General features: G+C 39.5%; 1 protein-coding gene across 3 annotated transcripts in view; it reads left to right on the top strand.

Moving 5' to 3' along the window:
* The window catches only part of foxj3 (forkhead box J3), a 168,489-nt gene that overhangs the window by 115,848 nt on the left and 28,712 nt on the right, over window positions 1-23,929 (top strand). For 2 of the 3 annotated variants that reach the window (XM_061786214.1, XM_061786216.1), the window contains 3 exons: window positions 8,482-8,565; window positions 13,501-13,602; window positions 22,826-22,954. In XM_061786214.1, coding sequence (XP_061642198.1) covers window positions 8,482-8,565; window positions 13,501-13,602; window positions 22,826-22,954 — 315 coding nt within the window. The remainder of the gene's footprint in view (window positions 1-8,481; window positions 8,566-13,500; window positions 13,603-22,825; window positions 22,955-23,929) is intronic. The other variant, XM_061786217.1, reaches the window with a different exon arrangement.

The following is a 23,929-nucleotide window of genomic DNA, read 5'->3' as shown; positions in this document are numbered from 1 at the left end:
CGTGCCTGCGTGGGTTTTCTCCGGGTACTCCGGTTTCCTCCCACATCCCAAAAACATGCATGAATTGGAGACTCTAAATTGCCCGTAGGCATGACTGTGAGTGCGAATGGTTGTTTGTTCCTATGTGCCCTGCGATTGGCTGGCAACCAGTTCAGGGTGTACCCCGCCTCCTGCCCGATGACAGCTGGGATAGGCTCCAGCACGCCCGCGACCCTAGTGAGGAGAAGCGGCTCAGAAAATGGATGGATGGATGGATGCACACATACATTAACACTCATACTAGTATATTATTCCCACAAAAATAACACTCTGCTCTCTTAGTATTAGAACGTCTTTCTGAAATTTTTACCACCCTTTTCCAAAAGAGCAATTTCTTGTAATATATAGCAGGTACACATTAGCATTACGATGTTATTCACGTAGAATGTAGTTTTTTTCTTAACTTTGTTTTCGTAACATTACGACGTCGATTTTTTACTTTAAAAAAATGCTCATTACAATGTTATTTTTGCAAAATTAGTCATCTTTGTTCTTTTAGGATTACTCCTTTTTTCTCTAATAATAATTTTCCAGTAAACTAAATCCCACCTTTTTACAATTTTTTTTGAACTTTTTCTCCCTTTCTCTCTGTGATGTAGTTATCACCGGTACACATTAGTGCTCAAAATGTTACAATGTTATCTTTTTTCTCTAAACTTTATTCTTCCAAGATTACAGCACTCTTTGTTCTCTTCATTACAACTTTTTTCTCTCAATGATAATTCTTCTGGAAAAAAAAAAAAGGAAAAAAAATTATTGTGACATATCACAGGTACACTTTAGCGCTCATAATATTGTGATGTTATAGACACACAATATCGATTATTTTTTTTTTTACCTCAACTTTGTTTTTGTAATATTATGGAGTTGCGCTTGTATTTTTTTTTTTCCTCTTATGACACAGGCATACATTAATGAAATATTATTACTGTAATATTATTGGAATATTACAATGTTATGTTCACAATATTGGCACTCTTTTCTTTTTCTCACACTATCACATGTACACATTAGTGCTCATAAGTTTTTTGATGTTATTCAAACAAAATGTAGATATTTTTTTTCCGACTAAACATTTTAGAAGATTACTGCACTCTTCGTTGTCGTCAGACTACGCCTTTTTTTTCTCTGACAAATTTTCAGGAAAAAGTACATTTTTTACAACAAAAATGACTTCCTCAGAATATTTCGCAGGTACACGTTAACGCTCATATTACAATGTTATTGATGCAGAGTCGATTTTTTTTTTCTCGACTCTGTTTTTGTAAGATAACGAAGTTGACTTTTTAACTTGTTTTTTCTCAAAATGTAATGCAGGTATACGTTAATACTTATTTCCAAAAAATTAGGTCTTTCCCCACTTAATATTTTCAGAACATTGAGACTTCCTTTCTACCAAATATGAGGTTTTTCTTTTTTTTAGGACTTTTTTCACATAATGTAATTTGTTTCCCCCCGTGTTACACTATTACTCATTTATTGTTCCTGCTGTTGGTTTCCTTTGGGATCAATAAAGTATCTACAGTATCTAACCTAACCTAAAATAACACGTGTCAAAATGAAAGAATACAACTTGAGGCACATGTTTGGTTGGTACCAACAGCTGCTTGTGTGCAAATCATGCAGTCTCTGTTCGGAAAAATGTTAACTTTGAATCCCTGCCAGAACCTTGACAGTAGAGAAATGCATGGCACGCTCTTAATCTATTAGGAACCTACCTCCCCCGCAGGATTGGATTTCATATGTAAGGAGAGACTTTTTTCTTTTTTATTACTGGGCGAGCTCAGACAGCAGATGTGGGTGAGGTGAGAAAAGTCAGACTGGTGGAGACCGAGTCAAAACAGAGTTTAAGTAAGGTCATTTCCAGAATTGCTGCATCCCCTGAAGCATTCAGCACCAATCTCCTACTTCAGTCATTTTTCTTGGTAATGTTAATTTGACATTTGAATTTCAGTGGGACCACCTACTGTAGGGTTTGCAGTCCCATTTACTTAGCCATCTCTTGTGACATCAAGCTGATAATTAGCCCTCATCCACTGAGGTGGTTCATGACAGTGCAGCCCCTATATTTAGTCCTGCACTGTGCATAGGTCTAATCGTATAGAGCCTAACCTACATTTCAGCCCTGCACTATCTGGGCCTTTGCTACACGTCCCAGGGAGAAAGAAAATAGGCACAAATAATTACCCTCGCCACACGCACGCGCGCGCACACACACACACACACACACACACACACACACACACATATATGCATGGAGAGTTACGCCTGGTTGTGTACTAGAGGATGGGGACTGCATGCTAATTTCGTGTTTTGCTGTAATCCTCTGATATTGACACTCCTGGGAGCTGCTCCACTAAATACAAAATAATCTATTGCTGTATGGATCCCATTCCAGATGCACAGCCAATGTGCTCGCATCCTTAATGTTTAATTTGGAATTTTCCTCACTGCCTTCTCCAGCACCCCCACCACTCCTCCCCCCATTCTCATCCACTACCCCCCTCGTGCACAAGACAACTTCAAAGAGGCGGTTGCTGCTCTTGAGATGTTGCATCAATATTGTAATGTGGCAGGAATATGAAAACTGCTGCTTGGATGAGATAGGAGAGGCGAAGTCTGGGTCTGACAGTCTGGGAGATGCTCGGGATTAAATGGCGCTCGTTATTGTACAAAAAACGCCACCTTGACTGCATGTAAATCGATTAATCGATCATTAAGAGTCCAGTCAATTGTGTGGTATCCAAATATAATCTCATGATTGTCATGACAATTTTTATCTCATTACTCGATTAATGATCGACTCCATCCATCCATTTTCTGAGCCGCTTCTCCTCCCTAGGGTCGCGGGCGTGCTGGAGCCTATCCCAGCTATCATCGGGCAGGAGGCGGGGTACACCCTGAACTGGTTGCCAGCCAATCGCAGGGCACATACAAACAAACAACCATTCACACTCACAGTCACACCTACGGGCAATTTAGAGTCTTCAATTAATGAATGTTTTTCGGGATGTGGGATGAAACCGGAGTGCCCGGAAAAAACCCACGCAGGCACGGGAAGAACATGCAAACTCCACACAGGTGGGGCCGGGGATTGAACCCGGGTCCTCAGAACTGTGAGGCTGACGCTCTAACCAGTCATCCACCGTGCCGCCCGGTAGAAGACTCAATTCTGAAAATGTTCGATAGCTGCAGCCCTAATAAGATTAGGGCTGAAATATTTAATAGTGATGTGACTCTTTTCTAGAGGTGCAACAGTTAATGGGTTAACCAACAATTATAAAATTAAACGAGAAAAAAGTTTGAATACTGCAGAAATGACAAGTGTACTATTTCGAGACTTACCGTAATTTCTCGTTTATAATGCCCATTTATTTACCCCCAAAAATGTCAAAAGTCAATAGTGCGCATTATGCATGGGTATAGTGGCAAATGGAAATAACTTTCACATTTTATAAATGTATGCTGCCATCTAGTGGTTATGAAGAAGCTGCACACTTTCATTCCAAAATGCCACCTCCACCTAGTGGTTATAAAAAAAAAGTCTAGCCTCCACTTTCATTCCAATATGACAGAGGTACGTACGTATGACTGCATATATGTACAGTTGTGCTCATAAGTTTACATACCCTGGCAGAATTTGTGAAATGTTTTTTTTAAATACGACTGATGACTGAACAACAACCATCATTCATTTTTTTGGGTTATGTTTTGTGTAATGATAATGCTTTTCTGAAACGCTTGACCGTTTAATTTTAATCCCATTGAAATAAAGATTTCACCTGGTCCTTCATGTTTTCTTTAAAGAATTGAACCCATTTTACAAATTCTGCCTGGTTAATCAAACATATGAGCACAACTGTGTGTTTTCTAATTTACTAAATAAAAGTAGGGCTGTGAATTACAAAATAAGAGCAAGTAAATTAAAAAAAAGGATTATGTGTGCAAATAAAGTGCTTAACTTCAGAATTATACTTTGAAAAAAACTAAGAAAATACAGATAATACTTTATGTTTTGATCATATGAGTAGAAGCAAAATCATGCATTGAAAAAATGCTTTATACATGGGTAGAACGGTTTTCCAGAATTTTGAGGTCACCTTTGGGGGTGCGTATTATACATGGGTGCACATTATACACGAGAAATTACGGTAAATAGAATAATCAACAACACATCCACTGATTGTCAAATTAATCGACAACTATTTTGATAAGTGATTAATCGTTTGGAGACCTTGTTTAAGGCGGCACGGTGGATGACTGGTTAGAGTATCTGCCTCACAGTTCTGAGGACCGGGGTTCAATACCGGCTCCGCCTGTGTGGAGTTTTCATGTTCTCCCCGTGCCTGCGTGGGTTTTCACCGGGCACTCCGGTTTCCTCCCACATCCCGAAAACATGCGTGGTAGGTTAATTGACAACTCTAAATTGTCCGTAGGTGTGAATGTGAGTGCGAATGGTTGTTTGTTTGTATGTGCCCTACGATTGGCTGGCAACCAGTTTAGGGTGTATCCCGCCTCTTGCCCGATGATAGCTGGGATAGGCTCCAGCATGCCCGCGACCCTAGTGAGGAGAAGCGGCTCAGAAAATGGCTGGATGGATGGATGGACCTTGTTTAATTTAAAATTGTTGTAATCTCAGAATTTTAGTTTCTCAACAGTAAATATTCCATAAAAGCAGACTGACTACCTTTGTGTTTAATCAAAAGACATTTGAAAACATCTGCTTTTACTTTGGAAAACAATGATAAATATTTTTGCCGATTTTCTGATGTTACAGTCCAAACCAGGAACTGAATCATAATCAATTTATGTTTGTGCATTTTCTCTACTGTCAGTTTAAAATAATATCCAGTTTTTTTTTAATGAAGTGCTGGAAATTAAGATTTTTTTTCATCCAGTTTCTCACTTAATTGAGAAAATAATTTATCAAAGTAATTGTTAGTTACAGTCATGCACTGATCATTATGAAATAGTGCACTTTAAATAAATACAAATATTTGATAGAAAAAAAACTTTTTTCAATTCAATTCGTTGATGAATATATAAAGACATGAAAGTAAATGACAGAATTAAATCAAAAGAGTACATGCTATGTTCTGAGCTGTCAATATTCCAAGGCTCCAATTCATACATTTAACACTTTATTCAAGCTTTTAAACACAGCTCGTCAACTCAAGCACTTGTCTCCAGTTGTTAGTCGTTCTCGCTTGAGGCTCCAATCTGAGTTCTGTCTGTTACATGAGGGTTGAAGTCAGGGATACGTGCAATTCAGGGCTAATTCCCTGTTTCGCCTCACTGCAGGAATGAGTGGACACAGACTCTGGTTGTTTTCTCCGTGTATCCGTACAACACCAGCATCGAAATTAGAGATGGGCATAATAATTAATAGGCCGATTAATTGATTATTATAAAATGTTGATTGTTGACTACTCAGTTGAGGCAAAATGGAGTGGACTTGTAATATGATGACATGAATTTGAGTCAGATTTTTTTGTTTTTCTTTTTTACCTGATTAAATATCGACTTTTTCTCAAATCATAACACGATAACATTTATGCTTGTATATTACATTATTCATGAAAAATTACGTTGTTTTTTTTTTGTATTATCACAACTTTGTTCTCGTAAGAGTCCAACTTTTTTTTACTTATTATATTATGATGCAATTTCAGAACTTTTATTTCTTTGTAATAAAACAACTTTTTTTAAACAAACAATTTGTTACTTGAAAAATATAGCCTTTTTATACGTATGTTGACGTACATTTACATTAACTTATTATTTCTGTAAAATTCCAACTTTTTCTTGTAATATTGCATCTTAGTTCTCGGAAAATTGACTTTTCCTCAAAACATAACACAGGAACCCATTAATGCTCATAGTATTGTGTTGTTATTAATGCAAAATTATGACTTGTTTTTCTCGTAATATTACAACCTAGTTCTCATAAGATTCCAACTTTTTTCTCAGACACATCACCCCAATCTTTCACCTGAAAAAATATGGACGTTTCTCGCCACATATGTGTATCCATTCGAGCTAGCATTCATAATAATCTGTTATTTCCGCAATATTAAGACTTTTTCTCGTAATATTTCAGCTTTTTTCTAATAACATTCCATATTTGACCTTTTACCCAATTCCTTTTTTAAACCTTAATGCAGGTACCGTATACAGTAACGTTTCTTATATTATGATGTAATTTGTGCAAATTTACGTGCAAACGTTTGTCTAGAAACAGACTTTCCTTGTCCTGACCTTGGCTTTTACCTGAATTTTCTGTTTTAATTAACGCAGGTACGATTTACATTAACGCTTGTAATAGTATGAAGTAATTTCTGCCAAATTACACCTTTTTCTTTGTAATACTGAAAATTTTGTCTACAAAGAATATAACAAGTGCATGTTAAGTATAGGGCTGAAACTCATGATTAGTTTAGTATTCGGTTCATCTGTCAGTTTTATTTTTGGTTAATCGGTGAATCAAATTTAAAAAACAAATTTTTATATTTCCATCCCTTTACTCTAAAAATGGACATTATTTCAAATTGACAGTGCATAAAATACACAAATGGATTATGGTTAAGTTACTTGTTTGGGCCGTGACATGTCAGGAAATAGGCAAAAATTTTGATCATTCTTTTTCAAAGTAAAATATGATGTTTGCAAATGCCTTATTTTGATTTAACACAAAGGTAATCAATTTGCTTTCATTGAGGACTACAAAAACCTGAGAATATTTACTGTTGAGAGGCAGTTAAACAAGTTCTCTAAACCAGTAATCGATTATCAAAATAGTTGCCGATTGATTTTATAATCGATTAGTTGTTGATTATTCTAGTTAATTCTTGTAATAGTACACTTGTCATTTCTATAAAATTCAAAAAAATGTTGTCATTATATTGCAATCTTGTTCTTGAAAATGTATAGACTTTATCTCATAATGTAACGGCAGTTTTGCTAGTGCTTGAAATATTAAGATGACATTTTATTCTTGTAATACGAGCTATGGGGAAGTGGTGAAGGACGGGTAAGAGCCACTGGAATAGATGACATCATTCATGTTGATATATGAAAAGGAGCTGTGTCATTTTACAGGTAGACTACATCTTTTATGATAAAACAGCCATTTTGTTTTGGCTGAAGAGAATATGGTGGTTTGTACTATGTTCCTGTGGACCCAACACTATGTTGCAGAATATTTGTGAATAATTTAATGGCTCTTTATATGTTTTTTTATTTTCCTTCCAACTCTCTGGGGGGTGGGAGTCGGGGTGGGGGGAGAAAAAAATGCAGCAACTCTCTCTTCCCACGAGGGTTAACTTCAAGTGTTCTTCCCCGCACTAATTATAAGCAACGGAGCCCAGACTGGCTTTGTCTGTTCAACTCCTCGTTTTGAAACGTGCATCTTAAGACACTCAAGGATCGACTGCAGTGACAACACGCCTCACCTTTATCAATGGTGTGGAATTTCTAATGAGGCTTCTGCATTTTTATCAACGTTGTATTTCCCCCCCTCTTCTCGGTTTGATTGTGCGTGTGATTTATTTTCCTCCCCTCTGAGGAGCCGTTAATTGACCCCAAAGCTTGGTGCATATTAAAACATATCATTTCACATACACACACGGCCCACCCGCCCCTGATGAATATAGGCCAAGCCTTGCTTTTCATTTGAACAATCGCAATCGCGCCGGAGAACGTGAGTTGTGAAATAACGTTTTTTCCCTTTAACAAGTGCAGGCCATTATATACGACGCTATTATTTTACGAAAACTCACTCGGCTTCTCTGGGTGACGTATCAATTATTCTCTCTGCTGGGGAAGTCATTTTAAAAGGTCCTGATCTCCCATTCTCTTGACAATTTAGAGTTTTTTTTTTTTAAATCATGAAATATTAAGGTGGGAAAAAAATCTCGTTTTTTTTAGCAAGCGTACACTGCCTTGCTTTGGGCTTGGAGGAGGAACACCGTCGGAAAAATAAAGGAAATGCTAAAGATAAATAATGCAGACCGGCGCTTTTGAATGGTGTCTCCCCACCAACCCCCACGCCACCCTTCTCCAGAGCCAGCCTGCACAGTTCCTTCCTTGATTAGCCTCTCTCACACCTCAGCCGGGGCAGCTCTGCCTCGCTTCCCAGCCCGAGAGCTGCCTTGGCAACGGTGCCGCGCTCACCTAATGCCGAGGAAGTGGAGATTCAAAGAAGAGCTTAGCAGCAGCTGCCCCTTGCCAGCCACTAGTGGAGGAAACCGAGTCATTCCTTACTGACAAAAAGCTCGTTCTGCACAAGCACTCTTAACAAACGGAATAAAGGTAGATTATAGTGTTTTTCACCCCAAAAAAAGAAGCCTGATGCTTTTGTGACTCCAAACCTTGAGTAAAGTGCAAATGTAGGAAAGCATTTTTAATCCACTTAAAATCTTCTCTCTCCCCCCCCCCCCCCAGGGCTCTTACTGGGCCATTGACACCAACCCAAAGGAGGATGCCTTGCCAACGCGGCCCAAGAAAAGGCCGCGGTCTGGAGAGCGGGTAAGTGTGATGCAGGAAAATAAAAACACTTTCATTCTAACCCAGTGTTTCACAACATTCATTGAGCCAAGGCACATATTGTATCACACATGGAAAAAAATCTTACGACACAACAAAGCTGTCACCAAAACTATACACGGTGATGCCTTAAGATATGAATTTAATTCGATCCCTGACATCCACGTAACTTAGACTCGTATCTCAAATCATCTTTCCTCATTGAAGTGGATTGAAATGCCATTAATCTGTTCCAGACCCCCCCCCCGAGGATGGAGGAATGTCTATTTAAATGACCTGTTCATTTACTGTATATACTTGTGTACTTAATTTCTCAAAAATTATATTTACAATAAATAATGTATCTTTGTTCATCTATGTATGCCAGTGAGACATAGTGACAGACAGAACAAATGAATGGTCTTCTATTAGATGGCAGGAAATAAATACAGTAATTAATGTAACCACTTTTTGTGACATTTTTGTTTGTTGGTGTGCCGTGAGATTTTTCAATTGTAAAATATGTTCCTTGGCTCCATAAAGGTTGGAAATCAGTGCTCTAGTAAATTACTTTATTTTTACTTAAATTACTTCACCCACACTTAGAGCATGATTTGACAACGGCGGCATGTTTACGTCCAACCGTTCGTGGTACCACTAGCTTGCTAGGCTACATAATGTTTTGTTGCCTGTTTGCGAGCCGTATCGTATTCAAAGTACGTGAACATACCTCAAGCAAGCCTTAAACGAACGTCCTCTCCTGTCCTGAGCACCGGTGATCACCAACACACGTTTTCCCCCATTTTGTCCTTATAATACAGTAGGCGCGATCCACTCTTGTTGTCGTTGCCACGGTAACAAGTGTATCCGGTCGCATTTGAGTTGACAAGATAAAGCCCAATGATTGTAAAAAAACTGCATGCGGTGGTAATCGGAATACAAGATTTTATTGCAGTAGTCTGACACAGTGCAATCGTGAAAGAGCAAATTTGTCTTGTAGTCTGATTCGGGCATTACGTGTTGTCTGTCTCAGACGCGTTGTCTGTCTCACATGTTTTAAAAAAAAATCAATAAATTATTAAATAACTTCATTGACCGTCAGATAGTTACAGTACTACATCAAAAGACATGCGACATTGCTAAAAATAAACTAGCTTTTGGATTCAAATATACTGTGCACGATGGCGACGTGGAGTAAATGTCTTTTGCGGAGCCGATCAATGACGTTATTGATCGGATCGGCAAATTATGACATTAAACCCGATCAGCATAAAATGCTAATTATCTGCCGATACCGATCAGGCCGATAAAATCGGTGTGAAGTCTACTAATAACATAATTAAATAAAATGTAAAGAATTAAAAAGTTGTTCATTATGATTAAATCATTGCGACTACTTCTGGTGTGTGCGACTTGGCCATTAGGGGCAATATAATACAGTCATGAAGACACTACTGAACGAGTACTACGGTGACTCAGCCGTTGTGGTAATATTACTCGTTTTGCGCAGAGGATAAAGAAAATATGCCTGTGAGTATTGTTATATTGTATGTCTACATGTGTTGATTCACCTTTTGTGCATCTCTTCCAGTAGACTTAAGTGCTGCATAGCATGTTGCACCACAACGTGGTACAACACTGAAGGCGCGCAACTATAAATTTGGACTTGCCTGTAAACCCATAAAAAACAAACCCTTAAGAATCTACGATATAGTGGGAGGCGTAAACAATGACCCACAATAAAGCCGTGAAGTACTGTGTACTGAAAATTTTTTTCTTATTTCAATTTACTCAAAAATGTACTTCTTAATTCTGTGTGAAAACTGGGCCTGTTCAATTGAACACAATGCTTTTCCTCTGACATCTATTGCCATCTAGTGGAAGAGAATTAAATTGTTCTGCCTGTCTGTCGCTATACATCACTCGCATAGATACAGTACAGTGGATGAACAAAAATACATTTGTTGGAAACATTTTCCGTACCATATCCACTCTAGCTACAAACCCAAAACCCATCGACTGTGGGGCAGACATTCTAACCACTAATTCCTCCACTATCTTATTATAACGTATACAAATAAAGAAGAAGAAGAAGAATCACCTTTATTGTCATGAACATGCATGCACACAAAATTTGTTCTCTGCATTTTACCCATCACAGTGAACACCTACACATACACATGTTAGTGGAAGACACTGGAGCAGGGGGCATCTGAAGCGCCCGGGGAGCATTTCGGGGTATCAGCGTCTTGCTCAAGGACACCACAGCCGTGAGTCCGGGTGATGTTGGTGGATGGTCCAGTCGGGGGCTTGAACCTAGGTCCCCCACGGTGCATACTACAACCACAATAATAAAAATCATTTCTAATTTACAGTGGCGTGGACCTTCGCCAAGGCCCATAAAATTCATACCAGTACCCAACCTCTTAGCCCTTGTATTGGCTCGCATTATAGCGACGATTCTATTCCTTTTGACTCTTTCCTTTTTCTACCACTATCGCTCCACTGTTCTTCTCCACACATACACAAACAGCAGGAGTTCATATGCAGACTTTATGTAACTGCCTCCCTACCCTGTCATGAAGTGGGCACCTTATTGATAAATGGTGCCGTAGGTAGCCATTACACACATTATAATCCGCACCTCCCCAATTTTTTTATTAATTTTTTTTTAAAAAAAATTTAAGACAAACATCAATTAATCCAGACCACTACTCTGAGCTTTTGGCTTTTTAATTATGGATGATCCAGCGTTACACACGGGGTTTTAAAGGAGCCGCTCACATCTGAACTGGCCTCGGGGCATCTCAGCGCTGCGGCCTCTGGATGGCTTCACTTACGATGTGGCTGACCACAGTCCGCCGGGAAGGGAAGGTTCCGTTAAACTGGGATTTCGGTGGCAGATTTCTGTACATTCTGCTCCTGTTGAATCCACCACACATTATGCAACTTTTCTTTTTTGCATTTTTAGCATTTTTAAAAGCATCTTAAATATTTAAAGAAATATATATGTATTGTACGGATACTTTTATATTGAGATCAATATTTTATTGTTGTCTTTGGTAAATACATTAATAAATCATCATGTATATTATATATGCAAATATTGGTACATGACCCTGCCACACACTGACATGGCATTAAAATTCTATTCACAAGTGTTGATTGTAATATTTTATTTTGTTATTGGTATATTTAAAAAATAATGTTCATGTAATATAACAATTTAAATACATTTCTCTGCTGCATGTTGACCCTAGTGAGGATAAGCGGTACAGAAAATAGATGGATGGATGTTGACGAAGTATTAAAAATGTCCTCTATTTATATAAAAATATCTAGTAGTATTTTATTTTAAAAACAAAATCATATGTAATTATATACATATTTTTATTGATATATATGTTACTAATTCAGTATTTATATGAAAAATATATATATAATATACACAAATGTGTCCCTGTTACAGATTAACAAGATGTTAAAAATCTGTTATTAAAAAGTATGCTAAAAATGTATGCTGTCATTGTTGTATTTTGCAACCATATTAATAAATAATAAATGAAAATACATATCCCTGCAACATCCCTGCAACATGTTAATAGCTTTAAAATTTCATATTTAAAAAATATACTTATTATATATTATATTATGATATATTATTATAGTTATATTATATTATTATTCTAATATTATATTACTAATATTATATTTTCAAAAGTGATTTTGTTTCAAAACAAATTAAATGTAAAAAAGTATTGAATTAATATATAAAAATACATTATTATACAATATTAAAAATATATTACAATTAAAATGTATATATAACTTGTATATAATCTTATTTAGTAACTAATGTAAATTTAAAGTAAAACTCAGTACTAGTACTGTCTTTACATAATAATATTGAGAATAATTTGGTCATCTTATGTATAAATGATAAATTTTTATTTAATAAGTATCCATCCATCCATCCATTTTCCGTACCGCTTATCCTCATTAGGGTCGTGGCCATGCCGTAGCCTATCCCAGCTGACTCTGGGCGAGAGGCAGGGTAGGCCCTGAACCGGTCGCCAGCCAATTGCAGGGAACACATAGACAAACAATCATTCACACTCACATTCATACCTATGGGCAATTTAGAGTCTTCAATTAACCTACCATGCATGTTTTTGGGATGTGGTAAGAAACCACAGTTCCTGGAGAAAAACCACAGAGGCAACATGCAAACTCCACACCGGGGAGGCCGGATTTTAACCCGGGTCCTCAGAACTGTGAGGCAGCTGTGCTAACCAGTCTTGCACCGTGCCACGTCTTTAATAAATTTGTTCATTCAATTATCCATAATGTATATCGTGCAGAATGTATTCTACATATTATTACGTATCACAGTGCATGCTGTATGTTGTTTACGATGCGTCTTTGGTGTGGTTGTATGTTGCATGGCAAGAAAGTGAAGCGTGTCTATTCTGTTGCCTCCTCTCCCCCTCCAAACTAGGAATTCCATTAAGAGTCTCAGACGGCACGAGTGAGAATTTGGGAAATCTCATTTAGTGTTTATCATGAATTAAAAATGGTATTGTCGGCAGCCAATCCTCTTAGCGTAAGCACTTTTTCAGAGGGAGACAGGCACAGCGGAGTTATCTTTGACGACAACACACATGGCGGGCACGCGTAGCGCGCTTCATGATGACGATGATGTGCGTTTCTTAGGTGGGAGGTGAGGTTGGGGATGAATGCCTTCTCCTTTTCCCGCGAAGAAGCACGCTTGAAATGTGACCTAAATAAAAGGTGCGGTCTTCATTTTGCGGCAGGATGCGAACAAAGGCCCAAAAACATCAACCTGCTTGCGTTTAATAATTGGATTATGTTGAAATTTATTTTTTATTTTTTTCCTCTCTCTGCCTCCGCATCCCACCCCCAACGCACCCCCCACAGGCGTCTACGCCATACAGCCTGGAGTCGGAGTCTTTGGGGATGGAGTGTATGATCTCTGGAAGTGCCTCTCCAACGCTGGCAATCAACACTGTGACTAACAAGGTACTACAGGCGGCCCTCCAGCCTCCAGCTCCCCCTAACACGCACCTGGCTACGCGGCTGCACCCTGACCCCGCCCACTTTACCAACCACCTACTGCATAGTTTGCCCGCCGAGAGAGAAGCTCTCCACACATATGCACACAGACGCACACCCTCACATGCCTAAAGCTTATCCGCAACCCACACTAAAATACACAATGAGGTACACACCGGCACCTGATTCCTGAACAACAGCAGGCTTCTGTTGTGTTGAGCTCGGCAACGCAATGCCCGCATGGGTGCTTTGCAACATGAAACCTGGTCATCCGATATACTACACACACCTATTGACATTACACTCCCGTACAGTGGACCCTCTAAGGCATAGTGTCAAACTCAAGGCCCGTGGGCCAGATCTGACCCTCCACGTCATCGTCCCAAGAAAGCTTGCCACAGTTTTTCTACCAGCTGTAGAAATAGGTCTGCATCTATCGAATATTTTTTTTAAATCAATCATCCTACCGATTACCCCATCAATTAATTGGATATAAACTGATTTTGCATTATTCAACGTGTGTATGTGAGGGGCAGGTATTATTTTTGTCCAGTTGGGGTCACCATCATAACATTCCACACTGTGACTGCGAGTGTATGTGGCTTTGAAAGGTGGGGACTAGCCTGGTGAGTGATGTCAGGGTCGGCAAATGAGAGTTTAGAGCTGGATGTTGTGAGCTCAGATTAGTGGCTGGCTGTAAAGTGGCTATCCGTTAGCTAGTCTGCGTGTTGAGTGCCTGGGTTTCAGTTGTGGATGAAGCAGCTCTTGTATTAATTTACTTATTACGTTATTTTTTAAATTAAATTACATTTTTTTTAACCATTTGTTCAAGAAAGTGATTGAAAGTGCACAATACATTCTAAATAGCAGCAGTAGGCTATATTAATGTAGCTAACTTCAATACCTTGTATTGCTGATCGTAAGATGCTCTGTTACGTTAGTTAGTTCTGATTTTCAGTAGACTCATTGCATTTTTTTTTTTTGACATCTCCAAGTGTGAAATGGTTTTGTAAATGTGGGCGTCCTCTGTTTTAAGCACTTTTTCCACCGGGGCGCCACATTTCTTTTTCTACACAGAGTGGTGTGTGAGTTTGCGGTAACATTAGTCCATGTGGAAAAAAATTATCTCTGCTTATGTTTGAGGCAGTGATTTTGCTTTGACTTGATTTTTAATTGAATTATTTGTGTTATTTGAGTAATAATTTTTAGCCCTAAATATAAATGATAATAAAATCCAAGGGCAATTATGCAATATAATGGGGTGATTATTAGTGTTCCCACACCGAACTCTAATAATATTCAGTAAGGGACAAGAAGTGTATCTGCCTCACACTCTAGCCACATGCCTTATAAACGAACACTGTGCAGCTCAGTTTCTGGCTAGCAGACGTCATTGGCTAGCCATGTTTATTGTACACCTCAAAATGAGCAGAGACAATGAGAATCTAGCCTGATGTTGACAAACCTTCTGCATAAGGGCTGATTTTGTTGAAGATGTGAATGGTGGGATGTATGGGGAAGTCGATTGCCAGCCCTCAATTGGTCTGAAGACAAAATAGATATACATATCATGACACGATGTAATGTACCATGTCATTGTGTTGTTTTTAGAATGTGGGAGGAAGACTTGCACTTTTTATGCGTTTAAAAAAAAGCTTAGAACCACTTGCACATCCGGGAGTAATGCTACGGGGACGGAGAGCTTTTTGCCGTGAGTGTGCCATTCACTCTGAAATTGAAATAGGCTTTTTAACCTTAAGCTCTCATCCTCTGGGCCCAGTGGGGGCAGCTCTCAGGAGTACTTTTAAAAAGCCTACAAGAGTCACTTATTCATTTACAAGCGAGCATTACCATCCATCCATTTTCCGTACCGCTTATCCTGGCATGACATACGCGGGTGAGCTGGAGCCTATCTGGGCGAGAGGTGGGTTACACCCTGAACTGGTCACCAGCCAATCGCAGGGCACATATAAACAAACAACCATTCACACTCACATTCACACCTACGGGCAATTTAGAGTAAAAAAACAGGAGTGTACAAGCATGCAATCCTGTGTGCGTGAGTGTGTGCCTGTGCGCGACAGGGGCCTCTTAAGCTCCCGAGTTGTGCGGCGAAGGCCACAGTGTCAATGTGTGTTGTAACTTGTGCGCACATGCACGCAGAGTGTGTTAGCGAGGGTGTTCATTTGTTGTTATACTACGTATAAGCGTATGTGCACTTTTTCCCGAATCTGTCTTCTAACGACGCCCTCATGACAGTTAAGATTCCCAGTCATCTGGTCATCAGACAACTATACAGCAAAAACTCAAATCTAACCAAGATTTAAAAATTCAAATCGGGGCAAAATATGCTTCTTCTTAGTCTGCCAAGATATTTGTTCTAACCAGGCAGTTTTTGTGTAAGCCCATTCCATTTGCCTTAAGCATTTTTCTCAAGGTTTTTGAATTTGTTAGAGATTTTATTACTGGTCAAGTTTTGCTTAAAATAAAAATATAAAAATACATACTATATTTCTGTAGATGTTATTAGCGGTGTCACGATCCAATCTTTGAGATCGGAAATCTGTCCGATGTCAGCAAAACAACAAGAATTAGATCGGACTGGATCTAAAATGTCACATTTTACCACTCTTATAGAGGCAGTCTATTCCATGCTCCACTCCAGCACTTTTATCCAGCAACGCCCGGATGGCATGCAGAGCCCACGTGATCACAACAACAGGTTGCTAAGGTGCTAACATAGTAGCAAGGAGTAAGAGTGAATGTTCGTTGCTTAATATTGTTTCTTGACACTCCAGTTGAGGTTCACTGCAAAACTAAACAGACATAACAAAATAATTACACCTATTGAATGTTCAAATGCATCACTGACTTAGTGTGTTTCTTCGTTTTTGTTCAGAAAATCGCTAGCTCAAAGCTAAAACACAATAAATGAAAAACACCATTGACGAGCTAACGAAAATTAGCATCGAACTCATGCCACTTATATCTCTCAAAATAATGAATATTCTTACACAAATGCTGTATAAATGCATACAAACAGGCAATATACAGTAACAATAGTCTCTGATATATATTTTTAAAACTGAAAAACAAGTCATAATATTCAATGGTGATTTCTTCTGCTTTCTATGTGACTGCAAGTGTGTATCGCAGTTCATGCACAAAATTGCCCCTCAGATCCACAGCAGTTTCTGGAAACCATTGGTTAATAATAAATGGGTCGTTATTTTCTTATACCTATTGTTTCTGATTATTGTTCTCTGTTTGAGTAATATCACTTGATCAAGCCTTTTCTAACATTCCATACTACAAAATAGGTAAATTATGTATAATATTGCTGAAATCGGATCGGACTGGTATCGGGCAAAACTCTAGGCTGCAGTATTGTTATCGGATCAGAAATAAAAAAGTTGGATCGGGACATCCCTCGATGTTGTACACTAGTTTTAAGAAATAGGTGCAGGTTTTGCAAAGTCAAATATTCTGTACTATTGGCAGATTTTACTTCATCCCTTTAAAGTGAAAAGAAATGTCTTGTATAGGTTAAACACTACAGAGAAGAGTGTTTTGTTACAACACTGAGCCCAAATTTAACGATTTAAAAAAATTGCCAAGTATATAAGTGCACATACGCTTATACGTAGTGGTTGTCAAAACAAATGAAAACCCTCGCTAAAAATTGTGAAAAATCAAGCTTTTTTCTATGAACTCAAATGTGTCCTATGGATGTGTGAAATCATCTTTCTTTGCTTACACTACATGTTTGAGCCACGAAAATACATCCGCTTAAAGCCCAAGGTGACTGGAATGTATCCCACCAAGTGGTAGTCACCATCAAGGTCGCAAGCTAACAGGCTTGGGTCGAGTTATAATAACTAAGTGACTTGCAATCACTTTGGATAACCACTGATTCGAACAAAGTCACTCAAGTTCTTATAGCAGTAATTATATTGTAGTTTTTATATAGTATAGTAGTACATTATAATAAAAGAAAAATTATTGTGCCAAACGGTTGTGTGTGTGTGTGTGTGTGTGTGTGTGTGTATCAAAGATCGTACGTTGCTTTGAGTAGTAGGTGTGTATGATGTTATTTTTCCCTCCCTGAGCGTGCTTTAAGCTGTTTATTGACACTTCAGTTGGAGTTTATTGTAAAACTATATATACAACAAAAAGAATTATACACATTGTATATTTAATTACAAAAAAGACTTTTTTTTTTTTAGCTTATTGAAAAACCTTATTGACAGCGTCACAAAAATTAGCATTAGAAGTAACGGCTAACAAAAATTTGCATTAAAAGTAACAGCTAATGGGAGTGATATATCTTCAAATAATGAGTATTCACACAAATGCTGTAGGAACTCATACAGACCGGTATACACTCGTCTTAATCTGTGAAAAACTGTAAAAAAAAAAAAAAAAAAGTTCAATCGTGAGTAGCAACTTTCTTCTACTCTTTATATCTTAATGTATCTCCCTCCGTGCACCACACTGCCCCTAAGATGCTAAGACATGCATAGCAGGAACAGCAGGTATTAATTTGTTTTATTATTGCTATCAATTAAAATAGAAAATACATAAGTAACAAGTAAAATAATAAATTAAAATAGCTAATGTTTGTTTGAAGTGAATTAAAGTTGAGTTTTGGTAAAAAAAAATATAAATCAAAATAATTGTGATTATTTTTTTTTCCCATTATCACCCAGCCCTCTTATATAGCGGGGAAGGGGGACTCATGCCGGTCTCCAAAGTGCATCACGTCGTTTAGCCAAGCCCAAAAACTGAAATAATGAAAAAAATGTTTAGGGCGATATCTCCACAATTCTCCACACTATATAGTTCTTAGTTTTTCAGCAGTTATCTTCAAACATCTTTAATCTATTTAGAAACAAATCTCTGAATTCACTTTACAGTTTAAATTTATTATCCATCCATCCATCCATTTTCTGAGCCGCTTCTCCTCACTAGGGTCGCGGGCGTGCTGGAGCCTATCCCAGCTATCATCGGGGAGGAGGCGGGGTACACCCTGAACTGGTTGCCAGCCAATCGCAGGGCACACATAAACAAACAACCATTCGCACTCACATTCACACCTACGGGCAATTTAGAGTTGTCAATTAACCTAGCATGCATGTTTTTAGGATGTGGGAGGAAACCGGAGTGCCCGGAGAAAACCCACGCAGGTACGGGGAGAACATGCGAACTCCACCCAGGCGGGGCCGGGGATTGAACCCTGGTCCTCAGAACTGTGAGGCAGACGCTTAAATTTATTAATGTACTGATAATATAATTTCAAATAATAACTTATTGTATTACTTTTTTTCCTTGTTTTATTAGGGCCTTTTTTTAATTTGTATTTTATTTGTTTTTTTTGTTTGTAGCTAACGTAAATGGGCAACAAAATACTTTTTTGTTCCCGCCATTGCGACATAGACTGGACAAGACATGGACGCGAGCCATGTAAAAAGCTGGTTTCTCACTGTCTCAGCACTGTTAACATGCGCCAAGCAGGCCACGCCTCTTTCGACACAGCATGCCAAGCCACAGGAATTCCCTGTCTCTGTTTTTCTCTCCCTCTCTTTCTATTCCAGTCGCTGTCCCTCATTCCCGCCTTCGCGCAGAGACCAATGGTAGATGCGGAAGGCACCAGTGAGACTCTCTTTTCTTTTCTACAGGCCGTCGGGCATTCCACTCCCACTTTTTATTGTTTGTCTCTCTCTCTCTCTTTCTCATACTCACATTTTTCCCCTCTACTGAAGTGGCTGACAACATTCGCATGAATGTGATGAAGTTGGGGCACAGAGGTGTAATGAGGAATGCTTGGAAGTCTGTTTGGCCTTTTTTTGTCTCCCTTTCCTCTTTAGGCCGTCGTCGTTGCAGTCAGGAGACACCCAGTTCAGCTTTGATTTCCCATTGTTTTATGCTATGGATTGTAAAATACTTTTTGAAAATAACAAATTTTGCTGCTAAGTATAGAACTCAGACTTGTTTGCCTGCTTGCTAAAGTGGGGTACACACATAGTGCTAATCTGCCCAAATTGATGCATTTTCCGTCCCTGCCGATCACAGTCCGCAAAGGTCTAATTTACTGGTGTCTTCAAAAGATTATCTTTAGTGATTATCCTGTGATGTGGGGTGTGGTGAGTGATTTAAAAAAAAAAAAAAAAAAAATGTATTTCCCAATCTGCTTGGAAAAAAGTCAAGAGTTGACATTCGTGAATGTTTAAAGGGTACACACATTTCAACAATCGGGCCAAATTTTAGCATTTTGTCCCTTCTGATCAAATTCAGCAAAGGTCCAATTATCTGAAGTCTCTGCAAGATTAACCCAAGCGAATATCCTGTGGTATTTAGTTATTTTTCCTTCCCAATCTGCTTGGAAAACGGTCAGGGCTGACAAACGCACATATTTAAATCAGGGTACACGCATAGCCACTATTCGCCAAATTTGAGCATTTTGGAGGCCTGATCATTAATTAGTCTCCAAATGATTATCCTGAGGTATTTTACTGTGGTGTTGTGTGTGTCAAGTTATATGTCCTCCCCGACTGGCTCGGAATACAGTCAGAGCCAACAGTTGTAATTGTTTGAAGTGGGAGGCACATCCCCTCTTGATCAAAGTCAGCAAAGACCCGATTGTTGGATGTCTATAAAAGATTAGTCCTGCCCTTTCTCCTGCCTCTCGCAGGTCAGTCTCGGTACTGCGACATCTGTTTTGAGACTATTTCACTGTGGTCGTGTGTGTGTGATGTGCTGTGTTGTTCATCTCAAGTACACCACACACTATAAGAAAATATTTAAAACATTTCTCATCACATGTGGGGTCTCTCACGTTTACAAAGTGTGTTAAGATGTTAAAAATCAGTATGTGTGGACCCTGATTCATTGTTCGCCATGGAAGCGCATGCACGAACTTGTATGTGCCCTGCGTCTTACCCTTTGTTCATGCAGAAATGTGTGCACCACATGTATGCGAGTCCATGTTGCATTCTCTGTGGGTCTGCCTAAAACCACAGAGTGGCAAGGTTTTAAAATAATCACACTTTACGGGCGAGTGGCAAAAAAATAGCGATTGCGGCGGGCAACTTTTATGAGTTTACTCCGCATAACATTTGTTTTTGTGGCACCCCGTTTTTGATTAGCATGCCGAGGCTGATTTTCATTGAGTTTCCCTTCACGCTAATGAACACTGGATCCGAGCCCACACTCAGCGCAGGGAGGCTACAGTCCCCTAATGAGCTCCTCTGTCTATCCTCCTCTCCCTCTGTTCCTTGAACCTTGTTGGATTTAACGTCTAAGCTTCATCTTTTTTTTTTTTCATCATGATTTTACCATCTATCCACCAGCACGCATATTAAAAGCATATAATGATGGGGCTGGCCTGCTTTATAACCAGTGTGGTGGTCAGCTGGGCAATCTGTTGCCTTTTCCTTGTGGTCTTGGTGGCTCAACGGGAACACGAGAGGATTCAGTGTACCGCCGGCCCAGTCTGCTCGCCTCCAGGCTATGGCCTCTGCTGCCTCATTGTACCCAGCACAGGGCCGGCTCTGTTCCGCTCGCTGATGAGCAGAAGCCACCATACTGCTCTCGGTCACGGGTGGACACACATGCAGCTCGCACCAATCCAAAGGAACAACGTCAGTGCATGGCTGCCATTCCTTTCTCAGAGCAACAAACCCCATGCGCTATTTTCCGGATATTTTCTAACTCAATATGTGGGTCTTTCTTAATCCAGTGGAACTGCAACGTCAAACACAATCCAGTCCAGTTGTGTCAAGATTTCAAAGGGCATTTTCCCATCAAAATTTAAATACTGTGTAGTGGTGATTTTAGATATGAGTTTAACATGTACTGTGACCATGTTCGTACCTTAAAACATTCGATTCTCAATTCCTCTTTGATGTGAAATGAATGGAAATGCCATTTATCCGTTCCAGCCTTCCAAAAAAACCACAAAACTCTGTAATGTGTTTTTGTTTTTATAAATAGCACTGTAGAATATTGTACTTTATAAAACCATACATTAATGACAATCATAATTATGTAGAATTAATTGAATTCAGTTTCAAATTAGTTTTTGCCACATTTTGTTTTGCTTCAATTCAATGGACATTGTTCTGCTCCTTCTGGTGTGCTCACCTTCACCACCTGGGGACAGTATAATACAGCCATAAGGATATACTGTACATGGAGTCGGTCTCAGATCCTCAGTAAGCCACAGTAATACCGGTATTAGTTGTTGTTCACAGGATAAAGAAAATATCGCTGGCGTCGGCGGAGTCCTAGCATCTGCAAAACCATCTATTTTCAGGAAGACAACATCATGAACATCAGGTGACTCGTGTCTCAAGGCACCACTGTATAGTGAAAAAACACCATCAATGAATTTCACCAAGATTCCGCAAGCCATTGACAAAGTAATATATATATATATATTTTTTTTTTTTTTGCTTTGACCTGAGCACAAAAACAATAGGCAAGTTTTTTAAAGAAATAACGGGGGATGGGTTCCACACACGAAAAAATAAAATAAATCTGATTAGGCGAATTTGCGAATGCTGAACCATGAATATGCATGGGTTCACTGTACAACAATAATGGGACTGTGTGTGTGAAAGAGGGGAATGTTTTTATGCCGACTGAGATCCAGTCTTGTCAAAATGACATTACGCACGATGACCCAGTTTTTGCGACTTTTAAGGCTGATTTTATTTACACAGGCTGTGCATGAGTTTGTGTAAAAGTTTGTTGGAGGATGATTAAGATTGTCGTGCCGAAGTGCTTCGGCTGGTTTCGGCTGCTCTCATTGAAAGGTCAGCATCAACAGCAACTCTGAAAATCCTTTGTCTGCTGTCTCAAACGGATTCGCGGTCGGTGAGCAGATGCGGCCGACATCGGCACCAGTGTGACCTTTACTGATGGGAATGTCTCAGTTGTCTCGAGACCGAATCCAACTCGAACCACTCCTCTCTCTCTCCCTCACACACACACACACACACACACAGAAAAGTGATAGTACTCTGCTATTATGACATCTTTTCCAACACATACACGCGCAGACATCAGATTATCCCAGTGAACCTCACACCCATCATCGCATAGGAATGTACAATTAGCAATAATATAAATGACAGTATGATTTGTGCGTGAAGTACCAAAGCTCAAATGTTTCTGTGTGTGTTTCAAGGTGGCGCTGTACAACACGGACCAGGAAGGGAGCGACAGTCCGAGAAGCAGCCTTAACAACAGCCTGTCCGATCAGAGCCTGGCCTCCGTCAATCTCAACAGTGTGGGCAGCGTGCACAGCTACACGCCGGTAAGACGGGGCTGCACTGTTTTTCTTTTCTTCAGGAACAGGTTTCAAAATGACTTGATCCAGAATGCGGTTGACTGGAGTGGAGAAAAAGAATGCCAATCCTGGCAGGGGCGCATCGACCTTTAAATAATAAGTAGTTGCTGCAGCGAAAAGAGGAACAATAGCTGTTACTTTTTTATGTTCACGGCGCCACACACTAAAACATGTTTCTTAACCCCTAAGAGTTCCTTCTAATATCCGCACTTTTTTTTACCCACTCATTGTCATCTGCCCAAACGCTATGAGTATTGTATCCATCCATCCATTTTACGAACTGCTTATCCTCACTGGGGTCACAGGCATGCTGGAGCCTATCCCAGCTGAATGGGCGAGAGGCGGGGTACACACTGAACTGGTCGCTCCCAGCTGAATGGGCGAGAGGCAGGGCACACCCTGAAGTGGTCGCCAGCCATTCGCAGGGCACATATAAACAAACAAACAACCATTCACACTCACACCTACGGACAATTTGAACTTTTCAATTAACCTAGCATGCATGTTTTTGGGATGTGGGAGGAAACCGGAATACCTGGAGAAAACCCACACAGGCACGGGGAGAACATGCAAACTCCACCCAGGTGAGACCAGATTTGAAACCATGTCCTCAGAACTGTGTGGAAGATGTCCTAACCAGTCATCCACCGTGCCGCCTATGAGTATTATGTAGTCATAATTTTTCCCCTTTAATTGAGCCGTCCATTTGTCCATTTTCTATAGTGCTTTTCCTCATCATGGTCGCAGGTGAGTTGGAGCCTACCCTAGCTGACTTTGCGCAAGAGGCAGAATACAGTCTGGACTGATCACCAGCCAAATGTAGGGCACACACAGACAACCAACCATTCACACCTACGGATGATTTAGAGGCTTGAATACATCAAACATGCAGGTTTTTGGAATCTGAGAGAAAGTTGAAGTACGTGGAGAAAACCAATGCAA

The sequence above is a fragment of the Phyllopteryx taeniolatus genome, chromosome 9, assembly GCF_024500385.1.
Source record: "Phyllopteryx taeniolatus isolate TA_2022b chromosome 9, UOR_Ptae_1.2, whole genome shotgun sequence".
Lineage (NCBI taxonomy): Eukaryota > Metazoa > Chordata > Actinopteri > Syngnathiformes > Syngnathidae > Phyllopteryx > Phyllopteryx taeniolatus.
This window is presented reverse-complemented; position numbering and strand designations above follow the sequence as displayed.